Source organism: Barbatula barbatula (assembly GCF_947034865.1).
Source record: "Barbatula barbatula genome assembly, chromosome: 9".
Lineage (NCBI taxonomy): Eukaryota > Metazoa > Chordata > Actinopteri > Cypriniformes > Nemacheilidae > Barbatula > Barbatula barbatula.
This window is the reverse complement of record NC_136772.1, coordinates 9,059,420-9,071,333: the sequence shown is the minus strand read 5'-3', so window position 1 is coordinate 9,071,333 and position 11,914 is coordinate 9,059,420. Positions and strand designations below refer to the sequence as shown.

General features: G+C 36.9%; 1 protein-coding gene and 1 long non-coding RNA gene across 4 annotated transcripts; both read right to left on the bottom strand.

Annotated features, from left to right (window-relative positions):
* Positions 1-1,494: 1,494 nt before the first annotated feature.
* Positions 1,495-9,763, bottom strand: LOC306899085 (sentrin-specific protease 7). Of its 3 annotated transcripts, none has more exons than XM_079465093.1 (21): positions 9,143-9,284; positions 8,720-8,819; positions 8,530-8,622; positions 7,578-7,675; positions 6,223-6,763; positions 5,751-6,027; positions 5,432-5,604; positions 4,793-4,870; positions 4,673-4,706; positions 4,378-4,575; positions 4,033-4,283; positions 3,782-3,912; positions 3,541-3,657; positions 3,213-3,332; positions 3,008-3,100; positions 2,676-2,818; positions 2,545-2,585; positions 2,391-2,434; positions 2,203-2,271; positions 1,915-2,065; positions 1,495-1,830 (listed from the first exon to the last, which is right to left on the bottom strand). In XM_079465093.1, the coding sequence occupies exons 2-21, from the start codon at positions 8,816-8,818 to the stop codon at positions 1,654-1,656; spliced, it is 2,928 nt and encodes a 975-aa protein (XP_079321219.1). In that variant the 5' UTR covers position 8,819; positions 9,143-9,284; the 3' UTR covers positions 1,495-1,653. The 3 variants fall into 3 exon arrangements, with proteins under 3 accessions (XP_079321219.1, XP_079321220.1, XP_079321218.1); XM_079465094.1 differs by having other exon boundaries at positions 9,139-9,283; XM_079465092.1 differs by having other exon boundaries at positions 8,720-9,763.
* A 167-nt stretch (positions 9,764-9,930) lies between these two features.
* Positions 9,931-11,814, bottom strand: LOC306898783. The gene is made up of 3 exons (XR_013787146.1): positions 11,673-11,814; positions 11,187-11,279; positions 9,931-10,485 (listed from the first exon to the last, which is right to left on the bottom strand). It is a non-coding gene; the product is annotated as an uncharacterized lncRNA (long non-coding RNA).
* Positions 11,815-11,914: the final 100 nt, after the last annotated feature.

Below are 11,914 nucleotides of genomic sequence, written 5' to 3'. Positions count from 1 at the left end.
TTTAATCTTGTTTAGTAATCCTGTAGAGAAGCTCATCAAGAAGTAACTGGAGGAATTGGATGTAACCAAGACTGCATAAACAAAAATTTCAGGGGGTAGGTAGTGTAGGTGGAAGAGAAAGGTTATGGTGACTGTAGGCCCCCGTCAAAAGAAAAAAAACACATATAGGATTTCAATAGTTTTCAATTGAAAACGTGATACAGCGGTGATTCCACAACCACTTCTCAGTTCAGGACTGGGTAAGGACATGTATTATTGGTTTGACCCCTTAAGACCGCAGTAAACTGTTAATGAACTGGAATCAAGAGGAACAACATCTTTAGCATGATACACTCTTTTAAAAATGATTCTTCTGCCAACAAATACGTTTATATGATATCAATTGCATTTGCTTTAAAGGGACGGTTCACCAAAAACTTAAATGATGTCATAACTTACTCTCAAGTTTACATTGATCTGTTTACATTTCTTTGTTCTAATGAATACAAAGAAAGATATTTGGAAGACTGCTTGTAACCAAATAGTTCTTTGCCACCATTGACCATAGTGAAAAAATACAATGGTGCCCCAGAACCGTTTGCTTTATGCTACAATCTTCAAAATATCTTCTTTTGTGTTCTGCAGAACTTGAGGGTGAGTAAATGAAGACTGAATTTTCATTTTTGGATGAACTGTTCCTTTAATGTTGCAGGGATCGCTCCAACATTCTCTTTTGTAACTCGCTTTGGATAAAAGCATCTGCCAAATCTTTAAACGTAAATTAGTTTACAAATGTACATACATTGAATTAAAATCTGTAAAATTGTCTAAAATTGTTTTGCCTAAGTGCAAAGATACTAGGTAATTGCTCGGTAATGTTAGCCATTTTGCTTCTTTAAAAGTAGTTTGGCAGAAAGTACACCACATGGTGTGTGAGAGCCATTTATAGACCTGTATTATTATTGTTCCAGAACAGTGAAAAGTTTGCTTAGAAATTTCCAGAATGCAGTAAAAACATTGCCAATTCCGCACAGAACAGAATAATAATTGACTAAATATAAACTGATAATGTACTTTCATACAAAGTATGAATACACACAAAAAAAGGAAACCATTCACCTATTTTTAGTCTTCTGAATTCCTTACATGACTAACTGATAAGAAATCCCTGTCTGTATCAAATTAAGCCTCTTTCAAAATAAACAAACAGAGAAACATGGTACACCGACCGGAATACTGAGATTACTGGAAGGTGGGTGGTCTCTTAATCCATTTAATCTCAGTCTGTCTGGTAAGCATTAAAGCACATGCATTACTTCTTTCAATCTTCCCGTCCACCCCAAATGAGTCGACCAATCACAGCACCAATTTAGGCTACACCCAACTGCTTGTGCAATCGTGCGCTCCAGGCCTTTGGCTCATTCCCACATTAATTCATGTTAACCAAAACACTGATGAGATGGAGCGCAGAGAAATATACAATGGCATGTGGTAAAAAGTACTTGCTGACTGTGCAAAAGTTCAAAAAATTTATTTCCTTCTGAAATATTTGCAACAACATATACAAAGGCATAAAATGATTTAATTATAAAATCCAACTTAAAAATGTTTTTAAAGAGATCAAATATAAATACATTTAGTGTTAAATAATGCACATCTAAAAACTTAACACTACTAAATCACATTTCTATGATCTATTCTATCTATTAATGCTTCATTTCCCAGAGAGCCTTGCTGAAATCGGTATAGGTGTAGTATGAGGTCTCGAATCTCCTCCCGTTTCCCTCGAACCTGTTGCCGAGGAAACCAGCGTTCTAATCTCAGCGGCAAGTCAAAATGTACAAATGGGTCCTGGAAGGAAAAGAGCATTTGCTGTTTGAAACAGACAGTTGCACACATTTTGTATTTGTTTATGTGGTGTACAGATGTGTCTACCTGTAAAAAGCTTTCGGCATATTGTAGCAGGTAGAGGCCACAGTCGCTGCTGTTGTCCTGCAGAGGGACTTTACAATGGGAACCTACCATGTTTTCAACAGAAAATTCACGATAACCACCTCTCTTTACCTCCCACTCCACCTGAAGGTATCTAAAAGACACTCATACTTAATAACAACATATGTACAATATTCAATAGAGATATTATACTTATAAGTACATTAATGCCTAAATCACAACAACTGCTATTCAAATCCAAGACTTCAACTAAACAGTGCAAACACTCACTCTCGCAAGAGTTTGAAGATACGCTCATGGAGAGATAACTTCAGAGAGTCCATGACAAGAATACACGGCCTGGAAAGCATAAAGAGACATTGCTTAACAAAGTTTAGACTGAGATGTGGCCTGGCAGGCAAGGCGCTTGCTACGTCATGCTGGGCTACGGTGCTGAGAATTTTAAGAAACCCACACACCTTTTGCAGATAGTTTGTCTCTTATAGGTACTTTCTGTGCAGTTCTACAGAGAAAGAGGCAGAAAATGTGGTATCTTTTTAGATGAAGTCGAGTAAATCCTAAATATTTCTGACTGAAGAGCCCTGCCGGATGTTAATGTTTATGGTGACTTACCACGGCTTCATGAGAATTACTGGCTTTTTTGTGGCTGTCATCTAGATTTAGAAAAAAGGGGCTCAGAATCATGAGACGGTATTCCCTATTTCCAACTGAACACATTGAAGAATTAAAAACTGTTGCTTTACCTGCGCAATCACTGTTGGACCTGTTGTCGGACTGGATCTTGGTCTCATTCTTACACAGATCCTCCTCACCAAAGCCTTCCCTGTTCACACACTGCGGTTCTTCCAACCCGGGGAAACATATTACCACCAGATACCAGTGAGATCTGATATGAACAAAACAGACTATTAAAATAGCCCCATTCAAATATGAGCATAAATCTGAAATTACTGACAATAATCTGCTGATAGATAGCTCATGAGCAAAAGTACAGAGGGCACATGAATTAATTATTCATAAGTGTACAAAAACTACCATGAGCCGCTTCATGTGGCAAAATCAAACAACTACTTACTCTTGATTGACAGGTACAAACAGGAAGTCTTTATCAAAGATGTCTACATGACGGGTCCATGTCTTTACACGCTGATGCCTTCTGACCTGAGCTCTAAAAGCAAAAACCCATCATAAATATAAAAATGTACAGTGAAACAGCTTCCTTTTTTACTCTTTTACTGCAGACAATCTTAAATTTCCATAGTACGAGATCATACACTCACGGTGTGCTTGTGATGTCTTCATTCGCATTATCTCTGCGAGTGAGCTGTTTATAGAAAAAACTGCTGAAAACGTGTGATCTTTCAACAGATGACGGTGGAGCCTTCTGCACCAAAAGATACCTAAAAAAAATTTTTTTTCAACATTTACAGACTACAAACTCTTTCTGTGGGTGATTCTCGGTCAGAATAAGCTAAATTGACTATAGCCAAAATCAACTAAGTGAACTATTTGTTTAATTCCACCCTAAATCTCCCCAACCCTTAAGGGAATGGCTGGATCAAATTAAACTCCTCCCACTGATGTACAGCTTCTCAATACCAGCCTTACTTGAGGTAGAAGTCGATGATGACATCATTAAGAAACTCGCCACTGTCTAAACACTCCAAGTCTTCTGTTGTCACAGAGAGGGCTCCTTTAGAGGGCGGAGGAGGGAACTGAATCAACCTAAAGAGATTAATGGAGGCAAATCAGAACTGAAATGCAGAGAAATATACGCAAAGAATCAAATTTTACTTTTTTCAGCCTTAATTATCTATTCAATAATATAAGTTCACTGGAGTTTGTGTACCTGCGTGTAGGACCCTGGTGGCGGTACGGTGTCCATTCTGACCCGAGCGCAGGTTCCATTGAAACACTGTAGGAACCTTGAGATCTTCTGTGGCACAGCGTGTAGACTGGATTAAGTTGAACATCAGCGTCCTGAGACAACAAAAATGTACAGGATTGAAGAACATAAAGGCAAGATAAGCAGCAGATTAGTACATGCAAATCGCAAAGAAAACAAACATGCAACATTACAAAAGACCACACAAAACACACCTTTATGGCAGATACAGTTGCCTGTGCAGCAGTACTGGTCTGCACGTCAGATTTGGACATCAGTATCTTGAGCAGATGTGTTTCCTGGGAGCTCTGCAGCAGTTTGAGGGAGTCTGAATGTGTGAGAGGGGAGAGGAGCTCTGGACTGCCCTGGTCTAGAGCCACCATGTCCATTAATGAGGCCAAGATGGCACTCTCAATGCCCTCAACAGGCTCTGCCAAACACAGCACCACACACGTGCTGCCTTCATCTGAACACACAGCAAAACATAGAGAAAACTTAATTTCAACTATACAAGAACAGCATAGAGAAAGATGTAGATATATGTATATGTATATATATACCTGGACATGTCTCTGATTGGATAACGCAAAGATCCTTGTGCAATTGGCGGGCCTGAGTGTTTGACAGCCATAGGAGCAGCAAAGAAGGGGGCAGGGTGTCATCATCCTTAACCAGTTCACACCCCTTCAACATGGTCCCCTTCCACACACTGTATTTACGCACACTTGCCATCGATATAGAAACTTTCACTGAAGAATCTATAAGTGACACAGTTTATAAACAGAAGTTTTCAACAGAAGTTTTACAAGTTAATAAGAAATGTTGATTTTTGTTCAATAACAGCAGCATATTTACCTTTTAATGAAATGATGATCTTCTGTGTTGTAATCTGTTGAATAATATAATAACCTCCTGATACTTTAAAATGGACAAAGCACCACAAAACACTAATTTTTGTTTAAATATTGTCCTTACCTTCATGTTCTCATTGGATATGGCACTAACTCCACCCATGTGAAGCGAAGACAGTCGCAAATGCACCATGCTACGACTCTGAAAATGGGTTTTAACACAAATAAGCACTGAACACTTCTGTGATGGCAATGAAAATAAACATTCATGGTTGAGACTATAGGATTTCAGTGAATTACACTATATCTGTATAATCTGTACAAAATTACATGGTTTGACAAAAACTCCCAAATATCCAACTAAATGCTTTTTCACATTTAAAAAAAAAAGAAACAAACAATTACAAAGAAAAATAAATAAACCTGTATGGCTTTGTTTCTTTTGCAGAATATAAAAATATATATTTTAACAATGTTGGTTTCCAAAAACTGCTGGTCCCATTGACTTCTATTATTTGGAGACAAAATCAATGCAATTCAGTGGGGACTAACAGTTTTCTGTTACCGACATTCTTTCAAATATATTCTTTGGTGTTCGGCAAAAGGAAGAAAGTCATTCAGGTTTAAATTACAATAGGGTAAGTAAACGATGACATGTTTTTCACTTTTGGGCGAACTATTGCTTTAAACGTCCAAATCATTTCTGAGCAATAGTGAACAATAGTCTTTTACTTATAAGCAGTATGTGGATCATCGAACCAACCTGTGTGTACAGTTGCGAGTGAAACTCCGGCATAGGCATCTGCTCACAAATACTTTCTGGTGTCTCTAGTCTATCCATTTCTTTAATGCTGTCTGGTGGCTGAATGTTTACGACCTCTTCCTCTTTGTCTTTTACCACATCCTCCTCTTCCTCCTCTTCACTTGAGACAACAACTGGAGGTAAAGAGGGAGTGATTGTCACCAAATAACCAACACAAATTAACGCTAAATACATGTTGCTTTAGTCGAATCACTGATGCTGACATAAAGTGATGATAAAATCATACCAGAATGTTCTTTTAACATCACTAATCACTTACTGGTTTCAGTTGGGCGGGGCTGACAGGACTGTCCCTCTGCACTCCCAGAGGCGGAGTCTGAGCCGGGAACCTGTTCATTTGAGAGGCTGTCCAAACGACATCTTTTTAGCGGGACCTCCCCATCAGCCCCAACTGAGATGCGTAACACACTACCCCTTAACCCCTTTAACTCCCGCACCACCTCTCCATTCATGCGTTTGTGGGTTTCCTTCTTATCTTCCTCTGTATACTCAGAGCATTCTTGTGTTTCTTCATTTTCATTCTGATTGGTTTGATGCTGCAAAGTTGACCAGTAAAGAGTAAGGAGTTCTGGTAGCACAGCAAGAAATTTTATTTTTGTGGCTTCTAGTCCATGACTAGTAGCTTCTATTGACTTATATTCAGCAGGTTTCAATTAAATTAAAATGATATTGATTACTCAACTTCTGTTGTTTCAGCGTGTAGTCATTTTATTTCTAAACATGAACCTTACCTCACTATCAGGGTCTTCTATTGATGATAAGGGGCTGAGTCCCACTTCAAATTTAGACAAAACTACATCATTTTGTAGAGATCCTTCAAGAGATGTTGATTCCGTCTCTGTAAATGTAGATGGCTTGATCTGATCGCTAATATCAACACACTCTGGAGAGTCACTTTCTCTAGGTGAATAAGTGTTATTTGATTCTTCAGACAGCTCTGATAGTTTCAGTGAAGAGTTTGTTTGTTTGACTCGTGATTTCTTAATCTTTTCTTTATCTTTGGACCAACATGATTCATTTTCAGTACAAGGGGTTGATTCAATCTGTTTTGGGCATGGTGAAGTATATTTATCTTCAGCAGAGTCTTTTCTACCTCTCACTGTCAAACTGCTTCTTCTCGTGTCTTTGAGCTCACTTGTTGATGTCTGATCACTTCGACTCTCTCTAGCTGTTCTTTTGAGCTCAGATTGGTTTTTCAGTTGGAAACTTCTTAGAAAGCTTTGTCCGATCTCTGTCTGGAGGACATCTTCTAAGACAACCTTAACCTGACGTCTGTAAGAATAATACAAAATTTGATCAGCAACATGTACATTATTTTTTAGAATTATTAGGGAACAAACCCTATATATAACACTTAAAGGAAGAGTTTAACCAAAAATTCTGTCTTCATATACTTACTCTCAGGTTGTTCTAAATATGTATACATTTCCTGTTCTGATGAACAGGAATAAAGAAATTGATACAGATTTGGAATGATGCCAGAATATTTACTTTTGTGTGAACTGTCCCTTTGAGAGGACAACTTGTACTTCACAGTTTGTGCTACAGATTTTAATTGCACCCAAAATAATGTGACTTGTTCTATCTATTAGTTTTCTATTTTTAACCCAACAAACAATAAAAGCAGGCAAAAACTCCATAGACCTGTGGATTACTTATGTGCTTCATTTGTATACTAATTTGTTTACCGGCACAGTGGCACACACATTTTCTATTTTTGTTCACAAGCCAACATTAACAGATGGTGGATGAATGATAAGCAAAAGAGTAATGGTAGATGTGTTAAAGGCAGATAAGACAAATGCATCGCTTACAACTTCATTACAGGCAGCAGTACAATCTTACTGTTCCCTAAAACAACTCAACTCAAACCAAATGCAGAATGCATGCAGATGTGCTCACTGCTTAATGAGACTAGCATAATTTCCTCTGACAGGAAACAGGTGGGAAATAAAGAACGTTAAACATTCAGGTTAAATCCTCAGAATTTAGCAGAATTCAATAGATTATAGCTCTGATGGCATCATATTAAAGAATAAGACAATCAGAATTACAGCATTGTACCAGAGCCCAGCAAGCAGTTTACCTTTCAATTTCCTGCCATGTTATTTGTCCTCGATCACTGGTTAATCTGGGATCTAACTGGGGGGACGTTCCATTTAATGCCAGCTGTGTCCAATGGATCTAATACAAACACATAAACAAAGAAAATACATAGGACTCTATCAAAACATATTTGAGATCACAGGTTATTTATATTATATATATACAGGTTATAGGTTTGTATGTTTAAATTTCAAAACATACTAATGTAGGGAAAAAATCATAAATTTTTTCAAATTTAAAACGTTTTCATTATTTTTGTTGATAAAATATGGTCAAATTATTATTTTACAATTGGTATGTAAAACCACATTTTTATTTGCCATTATACACAGTGAGCAAAAACTGCAAATGCTACATTTCATTCATTACAGTCTTTTATTTTCTACCTTTACAACTGATTTTACATTTAAACTTTGAAGGAACATAAAAAAGGAAAATTATTATTATTTTATTTACTCACTCTGAATTTGTTCCAAATCTTTATACATTTATTTGTTCTGATAAACGCATAGAAACAAATTTGGAATAATGTTTGTAACCAAGCAGTTCTTTGCAACTATTTACTTGACTACCACAGTAGAAAAATATGCTTTATAAATTTCTTTGTTCTGTTAAACAAAAAATAATTATTTAAAGAATGTAGGAAAGCAAACAGTTGTGGGGCACTTTTGTCTACCGTTGTCTTTTTTCCAGCTATGATAGTCAATGGTGGCCAAGAACTGTTTGGTTTTAAGCCTTCTTCCAAATATTCTTCTCTGTGTTCATCAGAATAAATAAATATTCATACAGATTTGGAACAACTCAAGGGTGAATAATACTGATAACATTTTTATTTTTTGGTGAACTGTCCCTTTAAGTGTCAGTACACACCCTATTTGTATAATGTTAATGCTATATTGACATGCAACACTTTCTGTTCATCTTATAGTCACCTTGGTGCTGCTCTTTTGCCTATCTTTAGATGTCTCTATATCCTCATCCTTAGCTGTGTAACTTCTCCTGGGAATCTTGAGTGGACTTTCAATCTGGGACACATGTCGAAAGGATTATTCTAAATCTTTTGTTAAAGCTTTAACATAATAAACATCGCTATGCCAGATGTTGTTTTATGTATGGATTTACCTGACAGCTGTCATGTCTGCCACCTGGGGAGAGGGTCAGAGCTCTTCTCCGGTCCAGGGTGTCAGACAAGAGGCTGCTGCGGGTTTTTTCATGTGGCATTCTCCCAACAAAGGTTCAATTGAGATCGCAGAGACAGCACAGAAGCGAACAGACACAACACATGAGATTAGAACCTGTGTTTACTATTGTAACTAGGACAGCTGAATCAGCAATGCTTCATCAATGCAACATGTGCTAAAAGCTCATCTTCAACCTGAATCAAAAACGCATAATTTGTGAGATTTATCTTCTTACGTGTATTAGGGGATGCCTATAAACACATGCCGTATAAAACAATCATAAGTTAATAAAACAAAAGTTCCTAGATAAAACAACGCCTAAACCTGCCCTCATATTGGTTTAATGTTTATAAATTCCACTTACTTTTCAAATCCAGAGTCAGTGTAAACTGTAGATCATGGTGAAAGAAGATAATTTCACAGATAAACTGAAAGTGAGTGCATGTGTACTTAGATTACAGCCCTCGACTAAAAACTTCCGCTAGTCACCGGAAGTCAGATGTTCTTCTTCTTTGAGAAGTGGCAATGTAAAAATAAGATTTAGTGCGCCATCTAGTGGTACAAAGAGCACACTTCTGTCCCGGAGAAAGGTGAGGTCTATATTTGGTCAGTTGACTTTTTTGCTTTTTATTCTAATATATTTTTAAAGTGGAATATTATTATTCAGGAACAGTTGTATTTGGGGTATAAACTGAATATCAGATTTGATAAGACTAAGAAATTACACATAACACATAAACAGTTTATAAAGCAAAGGTGTAGCCCTAGGCAGGAGAACGGCTACAAAATATTGCTAAAAGACAAACACATTTTAATAATAATAATAATAGATTACATTGTAGGCAAGTTTGCTTAATATTGGGTAGAAGTTTGTTTTTCTAAGCATTTCTTATATATATTTAAATAAAACCAACATTACCTCATATTCTGCAGTTTCGCCACAATTGAAAGTGATGGTTGTTGTTTTGCTCACAGTATAAACACTAATGCTAAAAGTATTTCGACACCAAAACACCACACCCAATGAACATTTACCATCTAAACTATTTAGCCCCTCCCTAAAAATGCAATATAATGTAATACATAACATCCAGTTCAACATCGTAATTTGTTGTTGACTCGTTTGAGAAAAAAACCAAAAGGACAACAATATAATAAGAGCTCACGAATTTATTGGTTGTTTTTGTCATGCAGGTGATATAAGTCTAGTCGTAATGCACTCATATAATTTAACAGCTGCAAGTAAACATCAGATCTGAACCTCCCCTGAAACAGAGGTTGATGAACAGTTCTTCACATATTACAGCTGAATGAAAACATACAGAGAGAGAGAGAGTGATAAAGACCACTAGTGTTGGCAACTAAAAATAAAAGGTCATGCAGAGCTAAACTGGTTTGGTGTCACAATGCTGATATCAAATCTTTGCTGAAAACGTTACTGCTTGTTTTGTGCTGTTCAACCAGCAACTCTGATTGATCAGTTTTTTGGCATTGCTAGTTGGTTAAGTCTGCTTTAGGATAAATGCAGAGTTTTTCAGCAATGTTGACCCCTTGTGTGCCCAGATTTGCTTCTGCATGACTTTTAACCTCAGGAACCACATTTCTGTACAGCTGTCACTGCAGGCGCAGATGCAGATGAGCCAGCAGCCCCCTCAGGTTCTGGATTTGACATTAATGATGCATCCTCTGCATAGAGCTCTTTTTGACCTAGAAACACACAAACACGTCAGACAACATTAGATTAATTTGTACATGCAGTCTATACATTCCATAAACACTGATGTTCTTTGACTCATTCGTCCTGAGGCTAAAAAACCTGACATACTGTCACATACCTAAAGTGATACTGCACCCAAAAATTCTGTCATCATTTACTCCACAAATTGTTCCACATTTGTATACATTTCTTTGTTCTGATGAACACAGAGAAATATATTTGGAAGAAAGCTTATAACCAGACACGCTATGCCCCCATTTACTACCATAGTAGGAAAAAATACAACGGTAGTCAAAAGTGCCCCAAACTTGTTTGCTGTCCTACATTCCTACAAATGTCTTCTTTTGTGTCAAACAGAAGTATTTCCTCTGACAGAACATCTACGACGGGAGTCAACGGGGGGCAAAATCTGTCTGCTTATAAGCATTCTTCCAAATATCTTTCTCGGTGTTAACCTACATTTAATTTGAAGGTGAGTAAATGATGACAGAATTTTTTATTTTTGGGTCAAGTATCACTTTAAGTCCTGAGGAAATTCTTGAATCTGCTGTGCTGAACAATCACATAACGTATGTGTCTGTTTAAACATAGTGGGTTTTTCCTGACTGATAATAAGCTGTGCTGATGTTTAACGTGAATGATAAAAATCTGTTCTTGATTTATGAGTGTGAAATATATAATGATAGTTCACCTTTAGCCAGACTACATGTTGTGCGCACAGGTTGTTCAAGCTGTTCTCCCTGTTTAAGGGCTGCACTGATTTTGCGCACCACATAGCAGCCGGCTGTAGGGGAGAGCATTATAAGTCAGTCATATATCATAAAGTCAAACAGAAAACTATGATTAATGTACATTTAAATATGAAGATTACCGTCTATTAATAATAATGTATTCAATATTATTGCACTTGCACATTACCTACTTGAAATGACCATACGTTACTTAAAATGTCTTAATTTAGGCCTATTGCGTGCATTGTATTAGTGTTAATTTTAACAAGAAATTCTAATTTATCAATCATTCACACGATACTTGTTGAAAAGGGAGAAATTAGTCATTTTAATATAATATTTAGTACATATAACTGCGTTAGTTGTTACGTTCATCTCTTAAAAAGCAGTATGCATCGAATCCTATAGTATTCTAGTCTTTACATTAAAAGTTATGAAATTCGTACCTTTAATCAGAAGTCAAACCATTATGTACAGAAAGCACAGTTTTTAACGTGTCTTTACACGAAAGATTTGTCCTGAAACAAACGCGTCTGTAGGCTACGTTGTGAACGATCGTGATGTTGTTGTATAGCGTGAATCCGGAAGCGCCCTGCTGTTACGAAACGAACAATTACGTATGGTTACGTGTCGCATTTCTCATCAACCTTTAGGTCGCACTCGTCAGTGATTGGTTGTCTTAATAGAC

Excerpts from the sequence above, each read along its gene's own strand:
- LOC306899085 (XM_079465092.1), bottom strand. The coding sequence starts at position 8,818 with ATGCCACATGAAAAAACCCGCAGCAGCCTCTTGTCTGACACCCTGGAC. Across the intron at positions 4,707-4,792 it reads TATCCAATGAGAACATGAAG|ATTACAACACAGAAGATCAT; the intron begins GTAAGGACAATA and ends ATTATTCAACAG. Across the intron at positions 1,831-1,914 it reads ATGCCGAAAGCTTTTTACAG|GACCCATTTGTACATTTTGA; the intron begins GTAGACACATCT and ends TTTTCCTTCCAG.